The 24,234-nt window shown below is 45.9% G+C and overlaps 1 protein-coding gene across 2 annotated transcripts in view; it reads right to left on the bottom strand.

Moving 5' to 3' along the window:
- The window catches only part of CLYBL (citramalyl-CoA lyase), a 176,315-nt gene extending 163,228 nt beyond the window's left edge, over positions 1-13,087 (bottom strand). The window contains exon 1 of one of the 2 annotated variants that reach the window (XM_075741286.1): positions 13,005-13,087. In XM_075741286.1, the coding sequence (XP_075597401.1) occupies positions 13,005-13,069 (65 nt within the window). In that variant the 5' untranslated portion in view covers positions 13,070-13,087. The remainder of the gene's footprint in view (positions 1-13,004) is intronic. The other variant, XM_075741298.1, reaches the window with a different exon arrangement.
- Between the last annotated feature and the right edge of the window lie 11,147 nt (positions 13,088-24,234).

Here is a 24,234-nt window from a genome sequence, read left to right on the forward strand (position 1 = left end):
ATTACTGAATTTAGACAAGCTTTTCCATATTTTAAGATTCTATATTAGAATAAAAAAAAATAGGAAATGCCACACCATTTTTTTGTAAGTAATTTTCATTTCTTTCCAGCATTCCTCTGAGGATGGATGAATGTGAAGCGGGGCAGGAGCTCCAGGTTTGAGAACGTTCATGTGGGGAGGAAGGAGCACTGCTCAGGCTGTATTGGTGAGAAAAGGTAAAGTATGTGGGTGAAGGGGAATGCATTTGATTTTTAGCCCTAGAAAGCTCTATAGCCGCAAAAGTTCCAACTCAGTGTTCAGACTGAAGTGATCCAATGCAACAAAACTTCTGGAGAGCTGAAGGGTTTATGAGGACCCAGCCTTGCTGGGAAGAGAGAAACTTTTCCTCCTAAAATAATACTCTTTCTCCTTAGATAGGGAGAGAGGGAAAAAAAAGACTAATTCTACTCATAACCTCTCTGTAGAGCACCGTAGCTTTCACCCTAAGATGGGCACTATTTAGCACCCTGAGCTTCATGTGCTGTGGAAGTATGGAAGTAACTAGAGTAAACTGGTTAGCAAACAGCACACAAGTGAAATTTTCATCCACACTGAACAATGTGGAGGTACTTAAGGCACGACAAAAGTAAAGAAACATGGCAAGAAGAGGGACTCTCAGACTGGAAGAGTACTGTGGCTGAGAAAACGCAGTTGATCAACAGCAAAAACAAAACAGGAGGGGAAAAAAAACTTGCAAGAGCAGAGACCAAAATCCTGCAGCAACCCACTGGAAGAGATGGAGATTTTTGGCATTGGTCTGCCTTTTGCAGAGCAGCAACTGACTCCACCAAAATTTGGTTGATTGGCTTCCACACAGCATGTGAATGTACCTGTGCAACAACCCTGCTGGGCTGACAGGTATATAAGAGCACATGAAAGAGGTCAAGAGAAGATTCTCCCCCTAGAAGATGAGCTTTGCTGACCCACCATCATCAACATTCAGAACTTCATTCAGAAAATAACTACAGAAGATTCCTGCAAAGACAAAATTACAATCCAAGGAAAGCACCAACTTAAGAGGAAACCCCAGAATTATGCTTTCTGGTAAGTGTGATACCTGAACAGATCAGGCTAAATTAGATAAAGTGTTCTTACTTCATCCTGAGATAACCTCTCTTGAAACAGGCCACCACAGGAGCTTATTTATTCCTGTAACACTAGAAACACCAGAGTCACAACGTGTAAGAAAAGAAAACCTCTCATCAAAAATATAATTGTATATTTTCATAATTTGTGGGTACTATGAGACATCTATCTTGAGAAGTAAGTCAAAGTACAGCACAGAAGGAACACGTGCTTTTGGAAAATCACGTACTACGTCTTCTGCACTGAACCTCTGGTGAAGCACTGCCCAGGACCCACGGGGCAGAGCTTTTGCAAAGCTAGCACGTCAGGCAGAAGAAGCACCATCCAAAGCCGATTTGTTTAATACAATGTCATGTCTCTCTTCCTGTCAGTTAAGCTAGAATAAGATTTATTTCATGTTTTGAAATTTGGCCAGAGGAGAGAGGGACTCCAGAGCAGCAGTCTATGCTCAGAGCTCTGTTTCATTTGAGTTTGGTGGGTAAGTAGCAATGGCAAATTTTTTTAAACTATTCAACAGATGTTTGCTGGTTACAGTGAAACCACCAGAAAGGTCAAAAACCTGAATATGCTTACAAATTACACTGCCTTCTCATACCCATAATTATTATGTGTCCACTCTAGGTTGAGAAAGGGCTATGTGGAAAAAATCTTGAATTTCCATTGTCCCTGAAGCAGCTGTGCCATGAGCAGAGAACCTCAGGCTGCAGAGGGGGTGCCCATCTGTAACCTTTTACAAGCCCTAAAAACTCATACTGTACATAAGGTTTTCAAAAACTGAAGATGAATTACATGTTTTCCTTCGCATAATGCCTGTTGGAATTATATTCTACCTCTAATACTACTTTAAAGCTGTTTTCATAATGTTACTGTCATTCTCACAACACAGCACACCAAGAATGATTAAAATCTGAATAACTCTTGTTTGTTATTTTCCATAATTTACCTCTTTATCTAAATCCATGTGTTCCTTTGGAGAAATGGCAACATGTTAGTGTTTCTATCGGGCAGGAGGGAACTATGTATTATATTACATTATATCATAAACTTTGGTAACCAGTATCTCCCTTCAAGAAAAACCACACGTGTTGCCCTCTGCCTTTAACAGGAACACATGGGTTCCAACTGGCTGCCATTAAATTTCAGGTTTTAAAACCTGCAAACAAACATACGGTAGAAGTTAAATTATGCACTGCTGCTAAACTTGCCGCGTGTACTGCGGGAGGATGGTCTGAAACAGTGTTAATGGTTCAACATTTAAACAAAAAATAAACAAAGGATAAAAAGGGGGCATCATTTTAAGATTAAATTTTGTATCTGCTGCATCTCATTTCTCCTTGTTTAACTATCTGTCCTTACTAAGAACATTGCAACCAGCCAAGAATTTAAGTGAATCATGTTAGTGAGACAAATCTTGGGACACAAACCAAAGCCAGTCTTCACGTTCCGCGCAGTAAAGCCTCTGTGGGGCGAAGTGTGAGCAGGCAGCAAAGCAAGGGGGTGAGAAGGGAACTGGCCATTAACTTATCAATTCCAGGCCTTGGCTTTCTAATTGACAACCTCAGGGCTACTTTCATCACTTGTCGACTTCAAACCCACACTCAATTTTTCCTTTAGATAATGATGCAACTATAACATAACGGTGTTTCTGACATATTGCAGTGTGCAGCAGTAGAAGATTTCCTCAGTAGCTTAGTTTAACAGGAAAGGAAAAAAAACCCAACTGTTAAACGGTTTTCACATCTATCAACTTCTCAAAGAAACAGCTAGTAAGAAAACAGATTTTATACTTGCAGTATGCTGAACTCACAATTTGGTACTGACCCAACCCAAACCACCTTCAGTGCTTTAGTATTGCTACAGATTTAACAAAAAAATAAGCGAGCGTTTAATGCCATAAGCCTGCAAAGCACGCGTTCATATATAAAGCCTAAATAAATGAACCCACAAAACCTAGAAATGCACTACAAATTAGAGAGCCTAAGTGAAAAATACCACCAAAAAAAAGTCATTAAAAATACATTGACAGCATGCCATCTAGAAATTGTATTTCCTTCACAAAGAAAATATAGGAGTAATGGGAACAGAGCCATGGATACATCCCTACAGAGAGCTGGAAAACCCTGACTCCCGTCCTCCCACAGAAAGCTGAGTGGTTGCTGAAGGCAGCCAGACCATTTGCAAAGAGTAAGGTACTCATGGAAGTACGTTTATCACATTTTGACCATAAAGAAAAAAAAAAAAAAAGAAAATTTTGTCAAGTAACAGCATGTCCACAGGCAACAAAGCACCTGGCTCTAACATAAACAGTCACATAACTGCCTTTTAATAGTGGATATAAAGGTTTGAGTCCTGCAGTTGACTCTCCAAAGGCCCTGGGGTCATACTAAACTCAGTGCAGTGTTTGGGCCCCCGAGCACGTCAATCTAGGCAACAAAAGCAGCATCAGAAAATGGAATAATACCAATACACTTCTGAAGCACAGCTGCTTCTCTGGCTCCTACGTGATTGACATACAGAAGTACGACAGTTTGGATATCACACCACATAGCCAGTTGCTGCTGGAAGTGATGAGTGTAAACACACAGATACTGAATTAATACAGATTAATAAAGCAAAGACGATGCAAACAGCCTTGATGCGCAATCAGCTCGTCTTCACTGGAATTTAGGCTCTGATGGCGCAAACTGGTACCCACGTAACTTCAGTCACGGCACATTAATGAGGCCATGAATATTTGGCTGACGTTGGCTGGACTAGAAGAGTTCAGCCCCAGCCGTTTAAGATTACGGGTATGGATGCCTCATTTCTAGGCAGCAATTGCTACATTTCGCTCATCAAAATGATTGCTCCAACTCTCAAGTGAGGAGTAACAGGGGAGCATGTAGGGAAAGCAGTGCCTGCTCTGAGGATGAACACTGGACTCAATGTTTCCTTGGGCTGCCACTCTAGTGCCTTTCAGGCTTTCTGGCTCCATAAAGCTGCAGCATATTGTGAATTTAGCAGATTACATTGCCTGTTTAGAGCCGTATCAATCAGTTTTACGAAGACTGGGTACGCTGGCATATCACCCACTTTGTTAAAACCTCTTTTCATTCCAAGTGTTGTGCATGCTGCTACTGCTTCTCAAGCAATAAGGAGGCGAAAGCTCTCCCTACAAAATGCCTGGCCCACGTAATGGGCAAAGGTCACCAGTTGCAAAATATTATTAAAAAGTCAGAAGAAACTTATTTTATAGCCAAATTAGCAGCTCAGCGCAACAGTGGGCAATAGTAGGAAAGACAATAAGCCCAACAGCTGGGCAGTATAACTGATAATGTATAACTGGGATCCCCCAGGATGTTTTGGGTTTTTTTTTTTGGACAAAAGAGATACCAACACAAGAAGTGTGAAAACCCATGCTATTACATTAACTGTTACAGGCAGGTGTTTCTCCATTTTTTTTAAACCCAATCCCCACCACCTTTGCAATTTTGCCACTCCAAGGCTGCAACCAGCAGTACAAACCGGTTCCCTTTCAGGGTTTGGAGTACGGGTTTTACAAGCCTGTTTTGCCTTCCTGCAGGCACTTTGAGCTTATAAATGGCACCTTTCGGTGTCCTGAATTATGAAGGGCAGCTAGTCCTGAATTCTCCTGTCGCTTAATGATCTCACATAAAATGAGGTCCACAAAACTTTTATTACCGCTGCAGTTCAAATTCGCAGGTGAAGAACCACCAGGGAAAGGATGCGGACATGTCTCTTGCTTTTGCTCTCCTAATTTTCCAGGTGCAAGAAAGTTTCCCACTTGGGCTTGAACAATTAACTCTCAAAGCGAAGCCTGATCTAAATAAAAAGACCACAGTCTGTTACCCCGATAAGCACTGGGAAAAGCTGAGGGGAAACCACTTGAGAGCATCACACACTAGCATCAAATTTAGGTTAAAAAAAAATTTAAGTTAAAAAACCCTATCTAAGCATTTATTTATTGTCTTTTGTTTTCCACTTAATTTTATTCATTCATCACCACTAAGTATATCTAACACTCAATAATTACACATAATATTTAGTTAAAACATGAATTGGTTCCTCCTCTATTCTGGTAATAACATCCGATGTGTGGAAAACATGCTGTACCTCAGCAATCTGAACAAAAATTCAAAAGACAGTCTTTCCAAAAAAAAAAACAAAAAAAAAAACCAAAAAAAAAAACCAAAAAAAAAAAGAAAAAAAAAAGAAACAAAAAAAGAGAAGGATTTTGTTTGTTACAAATTACTTCTGCATTTATATAAAGATTTAACGATTCATGGCATGCCAAATACAGTGCTAATGAGCTTTGGGTTGTGTTTTTCATTTTTGTTTTAATTTTTTTTCCTGCTAAAAACAATTACTAGAGGCCATTCAAATGCCACTGCGTAAACCAAGAAACCTAGTAAAACTGTAGGTAAAATTGGCATTTTGTTTCAAGCGTGGCTCAGGAGTCCAATTCGCTTGTTGGCGCGCTGCATATTTCAAATAGCACTTGCATCTCCTCCAAAAAGGAAACCCGGTAAGATGCTTTCAAAAAACCACACATTTACAACATTCATTACTGAAAAACAAAAATTAAAGAGCATACCTCACCGTTTAATTCCTGCTTTCCGAGGATGAAGCATCTTAGTCTTTCTGCTTTCTTCTCCAGTTTCCAGTGAAAGGTAGGGAAATTAGCAGGAATACAAGCTCTTCATTTTCAGTACCTCTTTAGAGGATACACGTGCCCATAGGAGCTTAAAAACCTTCCTGGGGAGCATTATTAATCTTGCTCCTAACAGCACAGAATTTTTAAAGCCTATTAAAACACTGTCTAGTAATAGCCGTGCAAGTCTTGATTTTTCATAACCCGGTTTCAAGAAACAAACAAAAAAACCCAGTGGAAATTATGCCCAATTATCTGTCATCATTCAGTTAGGCAGATCATCACCCACCTCAACTACTACTAGATACCAAACATCGTCCTTCTATAACAAACCTTGCCATCTACCTCAGAATCATAGAATGGTTTGGGTTGGAAGGGATCTTTAAAGGTCATCTAGTCCAACCCCCCTGCCATGGACAGGGACACACTCCACTAGATGAACTACATCACATGTTGATGCTTCAGTCTAATGGAAGTCCTACCTTGACCCTGCTTTGTCCAGCCCCTCCACTTCTGCCTCTGGGCCTAAGAATACTCTCAGAAACCTAAAAATAACTCAGATCATCTCTTGCACAGGGTGTAGCACTCCTGCCTGGAGTAGTCAAGTCACTATCACTCCCTTGGACTTCAGTCTTCCAAGTAACACGTGTGTTACTCCAAAGGCTTTCAGATGACTTTTTAACTGAAAACATCCAGGATGTTGGGGGTTTTTACAAATCATCATAGCTATTGTCCAGCAGCTGATAAGACTAAAATTAATTAATGTTGCCAGGAAATAGAAATATGCCTGCAATGAGCTAGTCTCATTATGCCCATATTCAATATTTTTCCTCCTTTCTCTAAAGAACATTTCACCAACTTAAAAAAAAATCCCAAACATAAAACCAAACAAAACCTCCCCCGCAATGGATTGAGCGAATGAAAGATATTCACACTAACTAACCACGCTCTCCAGTTCACACCCCCTCCAAAAATCCCACTGACAATATCAAGAGTGGGGAATCAAACCCCTTTATTACCGAGTTCGCAGCAGATAAAGCGGCAATTGTGGTTATACAGTATTGGAAGTGTAGCTACAACATAGCGTGACAGCTTGTTAGTGTTGAAAATATATAAGCTCTTTGTAATTGTGCCTTTGGAATGCCATCTGTCTTGAATTAACATCCACCTGGGATCATGTTTCGATGACCAATATGGACAGATTACTGGAACTTTAAAACCTCGCTTTCTTTGTAATTGACATTTAAACTGTTTGAAGTTTCTCATTAAGTCCTTTTTTACAAATTAGGTGCAGATGTATAAAGCTAAATGTACAGTACTAAGGGAAATTAGGTCACCTGAAAGCTCAATAATAAAATGTATCAACTGTTTAAGTGCAATGAGTACATTAAAATTTAGAGATTGACTTTATGCCTCAAATTCTTCAAAGTTTCATCATTTCCCTTTCATTGCTGCAGAGCCCCTGATGCCAACCATTTTTAATTAAAATGGCAGAGAAGGAAGCGGGTTTGGCCACTCAGCCTGTGACAACTGGTCAACCCTGGCCCACAAAAGGGTGGAGAAAGCAATGGAGGTAGCAGCAGCGATACCCGTTTCACAGGCATGGGCAAATCCTATTTATGCCAGTGACGCTAGAAGACTTAAAGGGCATAGGGAGACTTGAGAGGTAAAGATAGCACCGATGAGAAAATAAGGGAAAAATAAAGAAGGGGACTTGTTCAGTACCCAGGGATTAGTAAGCACACAGCTGACCTCCAGACCCACTTGCAGTCAAAGTTCTGCAGATCTGCTGTGCTCCACAGCCTCACGGAACAGAAGGAAGCGTGCAAAGGGCAGCGACTGGAGAAACACCTCCGTAGGCAGCCTGGCTGGCAAAACAAGGATGAATCCAGTATTTCCCCTCTCCAAACAAGGAGGCTTGGACTTCAGGAAGGTACAAGAAAGGGGTTGGGGAGAGACCACCACCAGGAGAGCGCCTGAAAGTCAGGAAAGGGCTGATGCGCAGAGGATGGGAGCAAACACCACACTGGAGGTTCAAAACAGAATGAGTTCATCAGCAGAAATCGTAAAAAACCTCTTAGCATCAAGGGGCTTTTACCTGCCAGAATGCCTCTTAAGAGAAGAGGCTTCAAGCACAGCAGCCCCGTCTCCCCGAAAGGCATAAAACTCACCCAGTCTTTATGAGTAGCCAAGAAAGGCTGCACAAGCGTACGAAGGCTCAACGCTGGAAGGCACCGAGCATCCCCAAGGGAACAGGCACGCTCCTTCCCGGTGCAGGGCCATGGAGCTGGGGCGGTGCTGGGCCTCAAGACAGCATCCCGCAGTTGGTGACATTTAAACTCAAGGCGATCGAGCAGGTTTGGTGGAAGGTCCATTAACCTTCTCTCCCAGAGAAAGGTCTCCTGGGATAAATTAGGACACCGGGTACATTAAATGCACAACTGCAAATCCTCTTGGCACCACAGCTAGCGTGTCGGTTCTTGAAGGGGCGCCAGGAGGAGTAACCAGGCTCCCTGCTCATAAGCACAGAGATGCAATGGGGGAAGCAGTCTTCTCTTAAAAGCTGGTAAACTTGATGAATACATGGTCAATCAGATCTTTTTTTCTTGTGTTTAGACTAAATTATCTTCTCTTAAGCAGACTGTCTTCAGTACCGATAGTTATTACAATGATTTTAAAAGCTTTTCTGTTCACATCCCCTTATGACCCTATTCCAGTAAGTTACTAAAACTCTTTTTGCAGAAGAGAACAGCTGCATCTTCTGTTCGAGGGGTAATTTGGACAAAAGTGATGCATATTTTTAAAAGAAAGAAAAACTAAACCAGCCGTATGTAAGCAAACTGCAACAGCTGGGAGAGAACAAAAGCTGATCAATACAGCACAGTAACAATGTTTTCCAGGAGGGGACAGCCCAATTCATTTGCAAAGGGGAACGAGACAGAGGAGTAACTCATTTGCCACTTGTAGCCATTGAGAAAGACTTCTAATGAAAAGTGTATTTGTACCCAATTCTGTTTAGCTGGCATGCTTTATGAATACTGGCTTTCATTTGGCTAACAGTTCCGCAAAGGTAGGTACAGGACCAGGCAGGACTGTCCAGAATTGCATTAGCTTTACGCAGACTAGCTCTGCCAGTGGTGATTAGCTGGACACACTCAGCTTTGCACCCTGCTTCTCATTAGCATTAATTAGCCAGCATCATACCTCTGCTGCTGCCAGGATGAGAACTGGCTCAGGCAGTAGTTTCGCAGTCTTTAATGCCGAGTACGGAGTTGCCAGAGCGCACAACAGGGAGCTTATCTCAGACCCATGTCTTTCTGCCAAGGGCAGAGGAGAGGGGAGATCCGGTTCAGCAGAAAGCTGGAGCAGCGCGGACAGGTACTACCTCCTTTGGCGTAAGACCTGCCAGCGTAACTTCAACCTGCCAAAAATCTTTGAGTGAATTTGAAACACCGGAGCTAAGGCTCAACTTCATAACATGCTTCGCCTGGCCCAGCAGCGATACTCCCTCGTGCGTGGCCCGGTGATGGTGGTTGCAAGGTAAACTGAGGCTCCATCAGGTCCATCCCCAGAGAGAGGACCACAACACCGGGGACTCCATTAGCAATGTTCAAGGTGTCCCCTCCCTCCCTGACTGAGCCGCTATCAGGTTCTCACTTCACCAGCAACACAACAACATTGGTTTAGGTGAACCAAAGTGACCTTGTAGAAGAGCAGATTCTGCAGATACGGCTCAACAGTTCTGCCAGATAAAGTGTTTTTATCACTAGAAGTCACACTTTCAAATAAATTTCACCCTGAGGCCATAATCTCGAAAGACACACTTAATGTGTAGAACATAAAATGAGTGATTTTTTGATAGAGGTTCAGGAAATAAATCCCTAACAGACTTAACGCTTTATTGATATTCTTGGTTTTAGCACTACACACGGCGAACAGGATCAGCTACCGATAAGGACCACGACTCATGTCTTTCCATTTAAACGCTGCAAAAAAGAATAAAAGTATTTCACAGCTAACAAAGGGGAGCCCTTTAATCTGCTACAACATTTTCAGCTCCCATTGCATTAGCACCCTCCAGTGTCCAATCCATGAAAAACAACATCATCACTAATTTGCCAAGGAGACACAAACTTGCATTGGTGGATTCTTGGGAGGGAAGATGGCAATCAGACACGAAGGAAGAAACTCCCAATGCTAGAAATTTTAGATGACATAGACGCAGTCGCGGAACAAGATCTGACTTGGGGTTATTACTCTTCTCAGGCTCCTTTGTTCCTGGCAGGCGTGCCAGTGTTGGCACCTTTGGCGCAACATGCTCTACGTGATATATTCCATACTCTGCGGTGCTCCGCTGAGATGTGAGCTTAACGATGCCACTTTTGATTGATTTAGTGGGGGCACATGTGTTTATTTCTGCCTAGAATATGCCACGTAAAGAAATATACTTTAAAACCCCTCACATACATGCATGAAGCACTCAGCTAGCTGAGGGCAGACGATCATGCTTATGCGTGCAGTGCTCTTCTCTTACGCTGTAACCATCAAGCAAAGAGAAAGCCCTTCACAAAAATCTGTCATCAAGAAAGTTTTCATCGTTGATGCTTTACTGCAACATTTTCTTGAAAAGCACATTTGAAGCTCTTAACAACAAGAACAAAACCCCCAGCTGCATTTGTTATTCAAAAACAGCTGGAAGGAGGTTTTTTGAACTTTTTTCAACAAGACAAAAATCTTTTCCAGCCCAAAAGGCTCTGGAATGTCACAAGTGAACAGAAGCAGCTCTGGGTACTGTAGGTTTCGCTTGCCTGCTAATGACACAAATGCTCCATTTGCATTCTCATGGCAGCACCGCACAGTGGCTTCGTAGGGCAGCAACAGCTGCATAAAGAGAGGATGGCGGCAGCTGGAAAGGCCGCTGCATCGGAGGTACCTGCTGTCTTCAGGGCCCCAGCCCGACAGTGCAGCAGCAAGTGCCACAGGATCCAGGCACCAGAGTCTGGACCTGGCAGGACCTACCAACTCCTGCTGAAGACCAGGGAGCTGCAAATTAAATCCAACACATGCATTGATTGCCAACATTTGAAGTCATTCCTGTATTTTCTCTCCCCATTGCAGATGCCTACATGGCTGCCCAGCTCAAAAATGAGCAAAGACTCCTCATTCCTCATTCTGCTCTGGTATCCAACTGCTTGGATGCCCCAAATTCTGTGGTCTCCACCTGTGTGGTGGCTTCTCAGGCTCCACAGCAGCACTGATGACAAGGGGCAGGCAGTTCCCACTGCAGGAAGGCCATCACATCTCCTGGGACTCAAGCAAGGGGGCTGCGGTGCTCAGAGGTCACATCCCATCCTGTGGCAGCCCCAGCCGAGGAAGCTCTTTTCTGACCACGACTGAAGAGAACATGCAGTCAACCTCCTCTCCCAGCCCTGAACTGCTGCTATGTACATATAAATGTCATCATTTGATTGCCCTCACACTGTGTAGACTCCTCTTCTCCCAACAGTATAAATATTCAAAATCCCTCATGACCAGAAATAGCAAGACGTAGCATTTATGATTCTGCACCAATATAGGGGGAGAAGGGGGTGAGGGGGAAGGCATTTACACTTGTGCATCTTCTTCAGCAAGCCACAGAAGACAGACTGGAAAAATGACCCTGGGTGCTATGTAGGACAGTGTAACTGCAGACAAGAAAGACTGACGTGGGTTTTATGGGCTCTTCACACTGCCTCTAGCACAGCACAAATCAGTCCAGCTGTTCCTGAGGTTCCCCAAGAACACCAGCATCAATATTGTGTGTTCACAGTAACATCTATATTACAGTTATTACAGACTGCATACTCTTATGTCAGTCAACTATAAAATATTTACAGTATCATGGTCTCAGCAGAGACTGCAAGAATTTAAAGCTTTAAATATTAACATGAATTAACACTTGATTGTCTGCATAATATCGGTAGCAAGAAATCTGCTTTCCCTCTAGAAGTGCTGTTGAAAACCTCCCTTAATTCAGCACAGACTCAACAATCAACCACACTGGCAGAAGTCATTCTCTGCCCGCCGGTAATACGTAAGCACGCACCTCCAGGCAGAAAGCTGGACATCAAAACCACGCAGATCTCCAGAAGAAAGGTGTGGCGGAGCCCTCATCTCACATAGCACGTCACTCAGAGCCCCGTTCTGCAAACTGACCTGCATGGGGATTGCGTATTTCCCTAGCATCCTGCCCAAAGTCCGTGCCCCAACAGCTATTTGGCCACCGGTGGGAAAGCACCCGGTGATCTCAGTCCCTTTACCGAGGACGTTGCCCACATAACCGCCCCTCGTCCAGCCACCACCGCGGACTCACACAGCACCCCTCGGGACTCACAGGGGCCTCCCCAAGCCCAGGACGAGGGATGCCGGTGGGGCTGCTGACGGCCCCGCTTCAGCCCACATCACGGCCTACACCCAGCTCCACCCAGGGAGGAGACGACACGGTATTCTCTTCAGAAGAGGAAAGGCCGCGGTGCGGGTCCAGCCCCTCTGGCCAGCCCTGGCTTCCCCCCCGAAGGAGGTGGGGCACAGCGGCTGTGAGGAGCCCGCCGGGTCGGAGGCTCCGCGCGGGGCCGGGAAGGACGCGGCTCACTCCCCGCGCAGCAGCAGTACCACAGCGGACAACCGGGCAAAGGCAATTCTGCGGTAGTTGGAGGAAACGGATTTGTTTTCACGTTCTTTGCGTGCCCGAGCACGACCGTTATCAGCGCCCCTCACGGGGAGGCACGGGCCGCAGGCAGGGGGCCGCCCGACGGCGGGAAGGAAAGGCCGGGGCTCGCCCCTGGGGCGGGGAGAGGCTCCCTCAGCTACCGCCCGGAGGGGCCGGGCAAGGAACCAGCAGAGCCAGGGAGACGCGGTTTACTCCCCCGCTGGCGCACGGCGGAGGCGCCCCGGCTCCCCGCAGCCTCTCCCGCAGGCAGCCCTGCGCTCCCCGCGCCCACGCCGCGATGCGGCGGCCTGTCCCCAGCCGCTTCGGCTGCGGAGGTCTCCGCCCCCCCCAGCCCCTCCTGCCGCCTCAGAGCCGCCGCTCGGGCCCTGCCGCCCGCCCCACCCCCCGCCGGCCCGCGCGCCACGGCCTCGGGGGTGGGGGCGGGGGGAGACCCCCGAGCGCCGTTTCCAGCGGGGAGGGGCGGTGCCGGGGGTCTGTTGGTCCCGCCCCCCCCGCGCGCGGGGCGTCCGCGTCACTCACAGTCTCCGCCTCCCCAGGCGCAGCCCAGCCCGCGAGAAGACCCACGCCGCCGCCGCCGCCATCATCACCACCTCGGCCCCGCCCCCCCCGCCGTCCATTGGCTGGGGCGGTGGCGTTTCCCGCCGCCGCGCTCCTCCTCCCCGCGGTGCTGATTGGCTGGAAAGGAGGAGGAGGCGTGCCCAGTGCCACGCCCCCCACGTGGCCGACCCGGCCGGGCGGGGCGGGGGAGGAGCATTGCGTCACCACGGGGGCGGGGCGTGTCCCCCGGCCGTTACCGGCCGTTAGGAGGGGTGCGGTGCCCCGGCCCGGGGCCTGTGTGCCAGTGGCAGCTCTACCGGTACAGCCACTGCGGTTGTGTCAACGTCACGCAGCGGGGTGCTGGTGTACACCTTGCTATAGCACAGCGGCGTGGCAAAACGTGTACGGTCGGGAGCGTATTTGTGATGAGGCTGCTAGAGTCAGCACGTAGTTGGAGAAACGCTGACTGAACCTCAGCGGTGGGCCAGGCCCGCTGCCGCAGCGGAGGCTTTTGGCACGGGTGGCTCCAGGGGTCGGGTCCGGCTGGGATGTTTCTGCTCTGCGCGGAAATAACCGCCGTGCGTGCAGAAGGTTGGTCCTCGCAGAGGAAGACAACGAGCCGAGGCCAAAGTTAACATATGAAGTAGCAGAGGAGGGGGGTTGGAGAGAAACCAAATTGAAAAGGAAGAGCCTGAAAATGGAGCAGGGCTTCTGCCCACCTTCTTCAGTCCAGAGTTAGAATGTGTTTTTCCTTGCCACACTGCTCGAATGTGCTGGAGAGGCCACAAAGCATAATCCCAGCAAGCTCCTCCAGTAGCGTGGGTGTCTCAGCCAGGTTTCCTAAGGGCAGGAACCTTGGATCGTGCCACCTATCTGTCCCGTCGTCTCCCTTCCCTACCCCCCCACATCTGTATGGCCATGAGAGAGAGATCCCCAAGACACTCAGTTTTGACAGCTTTTATAAAAAAACAACACCCCAAACCAGTGGCTCCACTCCTCAGAAGGCCCAGGCTGACTCCGTGCAGATCAAGCCCAGGTCCTCATGGAAGAGTTTTTTTTATTTTCTAGTGTCGTTCAGTTTTGCTGTATAACTTCATTCTTTCCCTGACACCCAATTTGCTTTTCTTTGTCAGAGGGCTGTGTAGAAATTTCCCTGTCTGGCTTAATATCACTTTACTGGGGAAGTGGTGTCAGCAAGCGTGAGTTTCCCCTCCTAGCAAAATGAAATACTCTGTTGTGAAGAGCTGTGCTGAAGCATGAAAGTGACCTGTGCTCAACTCAGCTTCCCTCCCCTCTGTAATCTTGTGTGCTAGTTGTGGGTGATATCACTTGAATGTGATAAAACGTGCTAACGAACATTTCCTGGTATCACCATGACAGTGTTAACCCTTTTTCAGCGTAGGGCCAGTGAACTCTGTGTGGCAGAGACTCCCTTCTCTCTCCCATCACTAACGCCTCCCTCCCTTTTCACTCTCCTCCCACCAATCCTATTTCCTTGGGGAACTTTTCCTCATGAGGGGTGAAATGGCAGGAGGTGGTGGAGGAGAACCTGGGACTTGTCTCCTCCTGCCCCTCTCTTATCTCTGTAGGGACAGAGGATTTTCTTCCTTGGCTTTTCCAACTCCAGGACTCCCAGGTGCACAAAATTCTCTCCTTCCCCACTTTGCTGTAGTGAGGCTGGCCAGCAGTGGGGGGAGAAAAGAGATGTGTGGCCCCTGACAGACGCCCTCAGCCATTGTCTCTCTATGGCTCCCATGCCAGCCTGGAGAGGATGAGAGCAGGGGTACAGCCAGCCTGGGGCAGACCCCCCGAAATGTGGATCTCCCTCCCAGCAATGGCATTTAGTGCTGCAACATCAGGTGGAGGCAGGACACCATGGTGACAGCGGATCAGCCGTTGCCACTGTGTGCAGAGCAGCTTGCAGTTTACGTCAGAAGTTGAAACGCCCTTTTGTCAGCCCTAGTAGCTGAGTGTAGGTTTTGTATAAACCAGTGTTGGCAAGCCTGGGGTAGCCTAGCCTGCTCATTTCTGAATGACATATGCCCCTTTGACTTGTAAATGATCATAGGAACACAGGGACGTCAATTAAATCTCATTACCATCTTTTCCCTTCTGTATTCTGGGAATAATACTGTTCATCTCTCTTGCCCTTTTAAAGATGGAAGCCTTTTAAAGATGCTCTGTTTCCCATGAATTGGATTAAGCCAGTTGTAACATTTTCCAGGATGCTCTGAAGATATTTACGAGCCTAACTCCCACTGATATCCTCCTGAGCGAGGCACTGGAAGAAGAGTTATTCTGCAAGAAGATACGGTTGTGTGCTGGTTTTGGCTGGAACAGAGTTAATTTTCTTCATGGTAGCCAGTACGGGGCTAGCTTTTGGATTTATGCTGAAAACAATGTTAATACGGGAATGTTTTTGTTACCGCTGAGCAGTGCTTACACAGAGCCAAGGCCTTTTCTGCTCCTCACACCACCCCACCAGCGAGGGGGCTGGGGGTGCACAAGGAGTTGGGAGGGGACACAGCTGGGACAGCTGACCCCAACTGACCAAAGGGATATCCTATACCATATGGCATCATGCTCAGCACGTAAAGCTGGAGGAAGAAGAAGGAAGGGGAGGACATTTGGAGTGATGGTGTTTGTCTTCCCAAGTGACCATCACGCATGACAGAGTCCTGCTTTCCTGGAGATGGCTGAACACCTGCCTGCCCATGGGAAGTGCTGGATGAATTCCTTGTTTTGTTTTGCTTGCGTGCCTGGCTTTTTCTTTACCTATTTAACTGTCTTTATCTCAACCCACGGGTTTTCTCATTTTCACTCTTGCAATTCTCTCCCTCACCCCACCTGAGGGGTGTGAGCGAGCAGCTGCATGGGGCTTAGGTGCCGGCTGGGGTTAAACCACAACAGGTTTTCATTGTTCTATATTCATTTTCTAATTCATTAACGATTTCTTAATGGTATGATTAGTGACTAAAGCAGGTATTTTTGCATAAGAAAGGTAAAAGAAGCTGAGTAGAACCAAAGAGAACTATTAATGAGCTGATAGATAATCTTTTATTGGAGTCTGCGTGGAGTCCGAGTAGAAAAAAGACCTGTGTTGCTGCCTGAAGCTATTGCATGTCAATGTCCTCTTGACACTCATTTACTTTGATTTTTCAAGAGAGAAATGAGCATCGCAACAGCCAAGGAATGACGTGCCTTCCTCTTGATACTGTGAACACAGAGGGATGTATTCCTCAGCTTGTTGTCCAAAAATGGGAAATAAATAACTGTTGGCACCAATCTCGCTGAGATTTCTGTGCCTCTTTTCATGCGGGGTTTGTTTTTGCTGGCCAGCAGTATTGAAGTGCCTCTTGGTGAACACACTACTTGGGGCCTGGTCTCCTACCTGGCCAAGTGTTTGCGGAGGTCTCTGAGCAGTGGGCTGTGTTTGGTCTCCCTACAAATGGTGTTTGTACTTCCAGGCTTTCGGAGAGAAGGGCGCTAAACCTCTGCTTCCCCCCTGGAGCACCCCAGGAACCCCGTACTGGCCTCCTGCCTGCCTCCAGCCACCGCACACCTCTGCACCCCAGACCCTTCTGCAGGGCACACCAGGCCCCTTTGCAGGCTGCAATGCCAGCTATCCCTCCCCGAGTCTCCTGCAAGAGCAAGGTGGGAGGATGTGTTCTCCTCCAGATGCTGCCACATGGTCGTCCCTGGGGCCAGTGGGGCACTCTCGTCAGAAGATCTCAAGCTCCTGCAACAGCAGCACACCTGCCAGGTCACCTTTTGCCCCCTAAGCCAGCTGGCGTCCTGACTCTTGAAGAACACTGCCTTCAACACCTTCGGATTTATGTGGCCTTCTCAGACCCCGCAGCAGCCAGGAGGTTAACACCTCCACAAGACCACCATGGGTCATCTGGCCATTGAGAAACTGCCTTTGGCCTCAGGGCACAGTGACCAGCAGTGACATCTCCTAGGGGACCTTGGTCGGGATTCACCGACTTTTCTGGAGGAGTTGACTTGGCCTGTACAGTGGGTTAAGGAGGTGATAGAAAAGGTGATAAAAATACAGGTGACTAAGCAAGGGCAAGGAAGGGAAGAGAAAGGATTTTGAGCCAGAAGAAAGGTGGATGGGTGGGAAGGGGTGGTGGAGTCGCAAAGTGCTGAGGACAAGCAGTCAAAGGCTAACAGGGAGGCACACATGCCCCATATATAGTGCAAGAACTATTTCAGGATTCCTGATGGTGCAAAAGCCATCTCCTGTTGGCCCATCTGTGTTGTGTTAGGAGACCTCAGAATCGTGCAGCTCACCCCTGCCCTGGTGTCCCCAGCAGGCCCTGGAGCACAGCTTCTAGCTTAGTTTCCTTCAAAAGGCATCCAATTCCCGAACTTCACAGATGTGAAGGGAGAACCAACCAGATGAGAACCAACCTAGGGCACAGTAAGTGCGGTGGTGGATTTCACTTTGAAACCACACTACTGCATTGGACCCACTGGTAGTGTAGACAGCCCAAGACAGGAAACTCTTCCTTGGGTCCAGGCTACCACAAATAATGCCTGGACCTCACACAAGGTGTAACACCCGTGGAGAGCTCAATCCAGCCACTTAGATATAAGTCCTTAGGTCCTGTCTGCACCAGGCAGCAGATATGTCACAGGACTCAGAGCCTTCTTGGGCCCCAGCCTCTGTTCAGAGATGCACCAAGAGCATCTCAGATGGCACTGGACATCTATGGATGCCAAATGGAGCCCATGCTACTGCCAGCCTCCTTGCCTGAGAAGTATCTTACCAGTAGTCTGGAAAGCTGAGCTGGGCCCTGTGTTCCCATGCCAGGCAGGACCACTGAGGCTGTGAGGTGTGTGGTAGCACCTGGCTCCCAGGTGGAGCAGGTGCCAGGGCCACGTGTGCTCAGCCTAACGTTGCCCACAGCTCCTGGCTGTCATGGGTGTGCCCATCTCCTGGGAGAGCTGTCCTGGCCCGCTGCCTCACGCAGACCCAACAATGTGCCCACATGCAGGGATGCAGCTGGGCCAAGGAGCTGCTGGGACAATTTGGCTCCTCCTGTAGGAGGAGAGGCCAAGGAAGAACCTGCTTTCCAGCAACAAGAAAATCTTGGGGAACCTTTCCCGAAACTGTATTGATATAAGAACAGAAATAAGCCAGCAAACTCTGAATAGTTTTCATGGGTGAAAAATGAATTTTCCAATGTCTATTCATTGCACTGTTATGTTTAACAGAATTGCAGTGTAGGTCACAGCCCAGCAGTGCATAGTGTTTTAATCCACTATAAATCCATCATCCAGAGCCTATGCATTAGGCATGATGGAAAGTGGATTTTGGTGAAAATGGATTGAATAGCCCTGGTATATCAAGACAGGATCATTTGGCCAAGAAAAGTGCTCTCTGCAGTCTTGAAGGGTCTGAAGCACCCTAGCTTCCCCTTCTCAACCACCTCAAAAGTGCAGCTCAGGCAGCTGCTTCCTCCTCCTGGGCAAAGCAGAGAGTCCCTCCTACCACCATCCTATTGAACCAGGGAAATCTGCAGCCTTATGCTTATCCCAGATCACAGGAAGCTCCTTGGAAAAGGTAAATACCCCTTGCCCGTCCCAACCTCCTCACCAGAGATGATCTTTAGAGGTTGCTTGTCCAAGTCCAGCTGTCCTCCTTTGAAATCAAACCCTTCCCTTTGCCAGGTGAGCTGTTGGTGAGCATCAGCAGCGGGTGGAACAGGGAAGTCCAAAAAGGGAGAAACATCTGGAAAAAATGAAAGGCCGGTAGCTGAGGTGAAGCTGCAGGGAGCAGAAACTACGAGAACAGGTCCAGCCATATATCAAAGAAAATGCTCGATAAGTGATATCAAGTACGGGAGGCGTGTTTTCAGACCTCAGGAGGATGTTACACTGAATGCTTGCTGCCATCGAATTCGGACACTGTTACGTACGGTGCAACTCTGGGAGCAGATAGCTGTGAAGTGTCTGCGTGGAGTCACTGGAATTCAGGAAAGTCAAAATATTTTCATGCGGGGAAGCAGCACACGCTCGATGTGCTGGGAGGAATTAGGAAAAAAAAGGGGATGTTGATGGGGGGGCAAAAAAGCAGACTGTTATTTTGACAGACTCTCAAAACATTCTGTATGTCTCATAGCTGGTTATATATAAACGCTTGTGGGTATTGATATACCCTAGGCTTTTATTTCAAAGTCCTCTCTCCCCATACATTTGACAGTGTTTTCACCTTTATGGAGGTTCATTAAACTCGCTTTGCTGCAGGATGCTTTGAAAGCCAGTAGATAATCTGCAGGCTGTTAACACCGTAACACTACGATGGCTTATATGCCATTAAAATGGTTCATCTATAGAACCTGAACTCAATACACTGTGTCAGTATACAGTATAGATCCCTTAATCCATAGATATATTAAATAGTGGATTAAGGAGTTGTTTGGGATCAGAGCATGCTGTATATCTAACAAAACAGTTTAGCCGAGATTAGTATTTATTACTCAATGCAAAAATTAATTGAAAGATTCATAGATGCTTACCATATCACAGTTTGTATTTGATCACTAAATTGCTGCCTTTTTGCCATACAAATTCTCATTAAGACCTGAGAATAAAACAATCACTTTGTGTGAAAAAGTAAAAACTGAATAACCAAAGTAAATCTGTTATTAATTAAAATATTTTTTTTAACTTCATACTAACATGGCATTTAGATGGTTTAAATTGCATTGTATGAAAACGTACATGGAAAGCACACTCAGGCTTCCGAAATAATAACCTGTAAAATATTTTTTTTTTTAAAAAAGAGTTTGCAAGCTGTTAAACAGATCAGCATTAATTTAATCTAACCCAGAGTGAACTAGAAACCAGAAGTATTTTTCCATACAATTTTCTTCTGTCAACAATCTTACTGAATTTGTCAGAAGGGGAAGTTTTATTCAACCGTGTGGTAAAGCTGAACTGAGTAAGATAGTGGCAGTTTTACAGCCTTATCTTTAATGCCACAGAAGGTTGTCAACAAGCCTTTTCGGTGACGTCTCCACATGAGCATGGCGAGCGGATGATTTGAGGATTACCAGGCTGCTGGACAGGTCAGCTGGCATCTTAAAAATCTCTTCTGTAAAGGACCAAATCTGCAGCCAGAAGCTGTTTACTGGCTGGAAGGGGGAGGGAAGTGGGGTTTGTTTAAAAAGCAAAGACCCTTGCGTGCGTTTGTGCGCCTGCCACTGATCGCTGTCTTTAAAGCTCGGCTCTGTGCACTGGAGAGCTGAACTCTGGTTGACACTTGTTTTAAAGTGAACTGGTAGGCGAAGTAAAATTTCGGTAGTGAAGCACCAACATGAAAAGAAAAAACCTGTTTATTAAAATTCTATGATATTTACTATAAGTAGAACAGAGCCATTTTCTTCCAAGGTAGAATGTGTTAGTATCAAATTTCAGTTATACTGCAAGTCATATTTTAAAAATTGTTTATAATCCCAGTTTTAGGATATTTTTTTTTTTAAATCCTGTAGTTGATAGTCCAAGTCCCTATTGTACTTTACAGAAGAGTTTGGATAGTTCTGAATGGAGGTTCAGACTCTTCCATATCAAGCAAAGTAAACTCCTTCTGCAAGTGTGCCTGTGTCAGAGATTTCTCTTCCACGGACTATCTGTCAGCTGATAGTTTTCAGGTCCTCTTCCTACACCTGTACAGTCCCTGGACATATGATGCTGTGGTTTCGAAGAAGCTTATGAAACCCCACGCAGAAGGGCATAGCAAATGGAGGTGGCACAAGGCGTCCACAAAGGCATGGCTTTGGGACCAAGTGTGAATTGCACGTAGGGAAGACTATTGCCTGCTACTGTAGGCAATGATGCTTGTGCCCAGGGTAGCGCAGCGGGACCGGGAAACCTCACATTCTAGTAGGTGTCACCTGAATCGATATGAAAGAAAAGACAGACCTCTGGTAACCTTTCAGTGCAGGTCCAAAAGAGCAGTTGCGGCCAAAGAACTGAAGAATCGGCACTGGGAAACTGGAAGGGAAAACATCTAGAAAAAAGCTGGTGAGCTTTCATGAATCCATTTCCCCACACAGCTCTCTGTGAGGCAGTGTCCAATTTTTATCAAATCTTAAACTAAAGGTTTGTACAACTTAGCTTTTACCTCTCCTTAGTTAAAAAGTCGTTTGTAACAGCCCTGTGGTACTAGCAATTTGGATTAGATTGCTGCTAGCTTCAGAAGTTACACTTCACTATAATAATAAATAAAAGTTTAAGGAAGTCTTAGAGAAGTTAAATCTAGCCTACCTACATTCCGCTTTAACAGTCTTTTCATAATTTTTTAACATTTCTGAAGTCCCTATGTAAAAGACTGTATGCAGTACATTATCCTTTAATGCCAAACGGAAAAAAAAGTAGAAAAAGAAAACCAGAAAGTGCAGATTTCACTGATTTCCAGTAAGATTTTCTCAACTAGTAAATTTGCTGAGATCAAGAGGGTAAGAATGTGGTTTGAATACAGTGCATACTCTGAATATATTATTCTGTTTATAGACTCTGAAACATCATTTAGATGCTACTGCTGTCATGTCAGAAAGCAGTGTATCACAAAACAAAATAATTTTCCAAAGACCATTAAGCATCCAAAGGCTAGTGTCTCACATCACTTCAATGAGGTCATATTCTCGTTTTGATAAAGAGAACAAAAGAATTTGGCGAGTGTGATAAGATTTTGTGAATGTTTTCGGTGTGCGAAACATCAAGTGAAATGATTTTGCTTTCCTCAAATAACCCAGTTACCTGTGCATCCCAGCAAGAAACAGAGACTTCATCAGATGAACAGTGGGACATAATTGCGTTATACCCCTGTCCTTAAGCACAGGCTGTCGCTGCTGGCAGCAGAACTCCCTCAGGCTCCGGCCCCTGGGAAAACTCGGAATCCCTTGCAAACGCACAGAAGCGCTTTGTGTGCCATGTTCTGTCCTGGCTAGGATTTTGAAGACTAAATTTTCCTTTCCCCTCTTTGCATGAATCAGAATTGGGGTTTTTTGTGTTTGTTTCATTGGTCTGGACAGATAAAAACGCCAGGTAGCCCCCTCACGGACTCGTCTCTGCTCAGTGCCACGCGCCACAGCAGACTCATGGTGGGAGCTCTCCGAAGACCTCTGTGTGGACAAGGCAGATACACATTTAATGCCGGTTCCAGATCCCAAATTGAAGCATCTGCTGACTTCATCATCCACGTTTATCAAGCCCAACAGGTACAGACAGTAGCCTGTATGTTACAGGAGTATACTGGAAATACACTTTCCATTTTAACCTTCAGTTTTGTGACTGACGTGGCATGAAAAGTAACGGTTGTCACCATGACTTAAATGACGCGTAAGCATTTTCTGCATCAACTAGACCAGAATCTTCAGTCATTTCACAGATTGTGCCATATGGCTATCCTATGGCAGGAAATTTGTTCTTTAACAATTTGGGCTACTTTTGGATCAGCCAAGGACTGAAAAACTTCCCACCTTAGAGCCCAGCCATGGAGAGTGACCTACAACTTAAATGCAAGTAGAGCAATCCTAGCAGATGCAGAAACGTGCCAGCTAGCCATCTCCCGTATCTCACATCATCTTCACAGAGAAAAGAGAGTTGTGCTTTAACTAAAGCAATGTAGAGACTCTGTTTCAGAGTGGATTTGCATCAGCTGTGGTTATAAATGACCCACTGCTACCTGCAGGACCTCCTGAACTGCCTGGAGACTCGAGAGAAAGGATCATATGATTACTCACAGAAGTCTTTAGTTGAAATCAGCTGGTTTAAGTAGGAGATCTTGGCTAACCTAGCATGTTTGAAATGAAGTAAGTTTGGGGTGGTCTCACGAACATCGCAGCCTGCAGATCTAACAGGTCTCTGAGGTACCACTTTTGGGAGTGAAGCTCCCCAGCCTGGGCTCATGGAGAGCCACAGCTGGGAGGCAACCCAGATTTCAGACTCCAGGTAAAGCAATGTTGGTTTTACCAACTGAACAAATGGTTAAATATTGTCAAAGGGAGAATATTTACCAATATACCTATTGGGCTAAAAACTCGGATTGGCAGACCCATTCTCTCCCTGTGCTAATAATCCAACTGACTGTAAAGGAAACTTGGCTAACAAAGTACACCACGCTCGCAGAATAAGTCCGTGGCCCAGTTATGCTTGACAAAAATACTTTTGACAAGGAAGTGTAATTCATTGTTTAGAATTGCTGAAATGTATTTTATAACTGTTACTCTCTGGCATTCACTCTAGAGGAGCAGCTGTGCTGATATCCAGCTGCTGAAGGCATATTGAATTCGCTGTAGATACAGAAGGGCTGAACATAAGATGTGAAAAATTTTGTCAAATTTTTGAATAGGTATCACGCAGGAATTCCCTACCTATGTGTCACATTAGCTTGGTATTTCCTATGTATATTTTCGTTTCACTTTCTTAATTTCAATCCATTCAAATAATTCCGTCTCAGACCTTGTTTTTTCCTTCGAAAACCCACTGCCATATGGAGGAAACATTAAAATTATTGGATCCAAAGTAAAAACAAAAGCAGCTTAGTGTTAGAGCAAGAGGCTTAAATCGAGACAATTAAACCTGAGTTAAACTGAAAGTAAAAATTACAAATAATTTTGGCCAGTACATGTATATATACCATATACAACACGGAAAGCCGTTATCATCCATAGTGGAAGCACACAGTCTTCAAAAGAAGATTATCACCTTCAGAAACACTGAAATAAACTTCCAAGAGAAATCTGTGTGGTAAGCATACAAGAAAAATCGCTAGCAGGAGTATTTTTGAGAAGAGGCTGCCACGTCTTCCAGAGTTTCACCAAGGGAACATGCGCTGCTATGCAACCAAGCGATTTTCTGTGACTACCATTTTGTGAAGAAGGTCATGCGGTGTTTTCGGTACGGACGGGACCCAGGATAATCCTTCTGCAGCCCAGCTTTCCTCTTCTGCTTGTTATTTTAATGCTGTGATTTATACTTAGCGCTGCTGTGAGTGACAGCTACTGTGACGGCCACCTGCCTGTCTCCCAGATGATGACGGCTGGCCTGATTAACTGATGTGGCATTGGGATATTTCAGAGTAGCCTTCAGTTGCTCAGTTTTTAACTGAATAGTTGAAAATGAGATTGATGCACTTGGTGACCATAGCATTAATTCAGTCTCTCCCACATGTAAAAATCTTGTCAGTATTCATTTGCAG

The sequence above is a fragment of the Balearica regulorum genome, chromosome 1 (genome assembly GCF_011004875.1).
Source record: "Balearica regulorum gibbericeps isolate bBalReg1 chromosome 1, bBalReg1.pri, whole genome shotgun sequence".
Classification (NCBI taxonomy): domain Eukaryota; kingdom Metazoa; phylum Chordata; class Aves; order Gruiformes; family Gruidae; genus Balearica; species Balearica regulorum.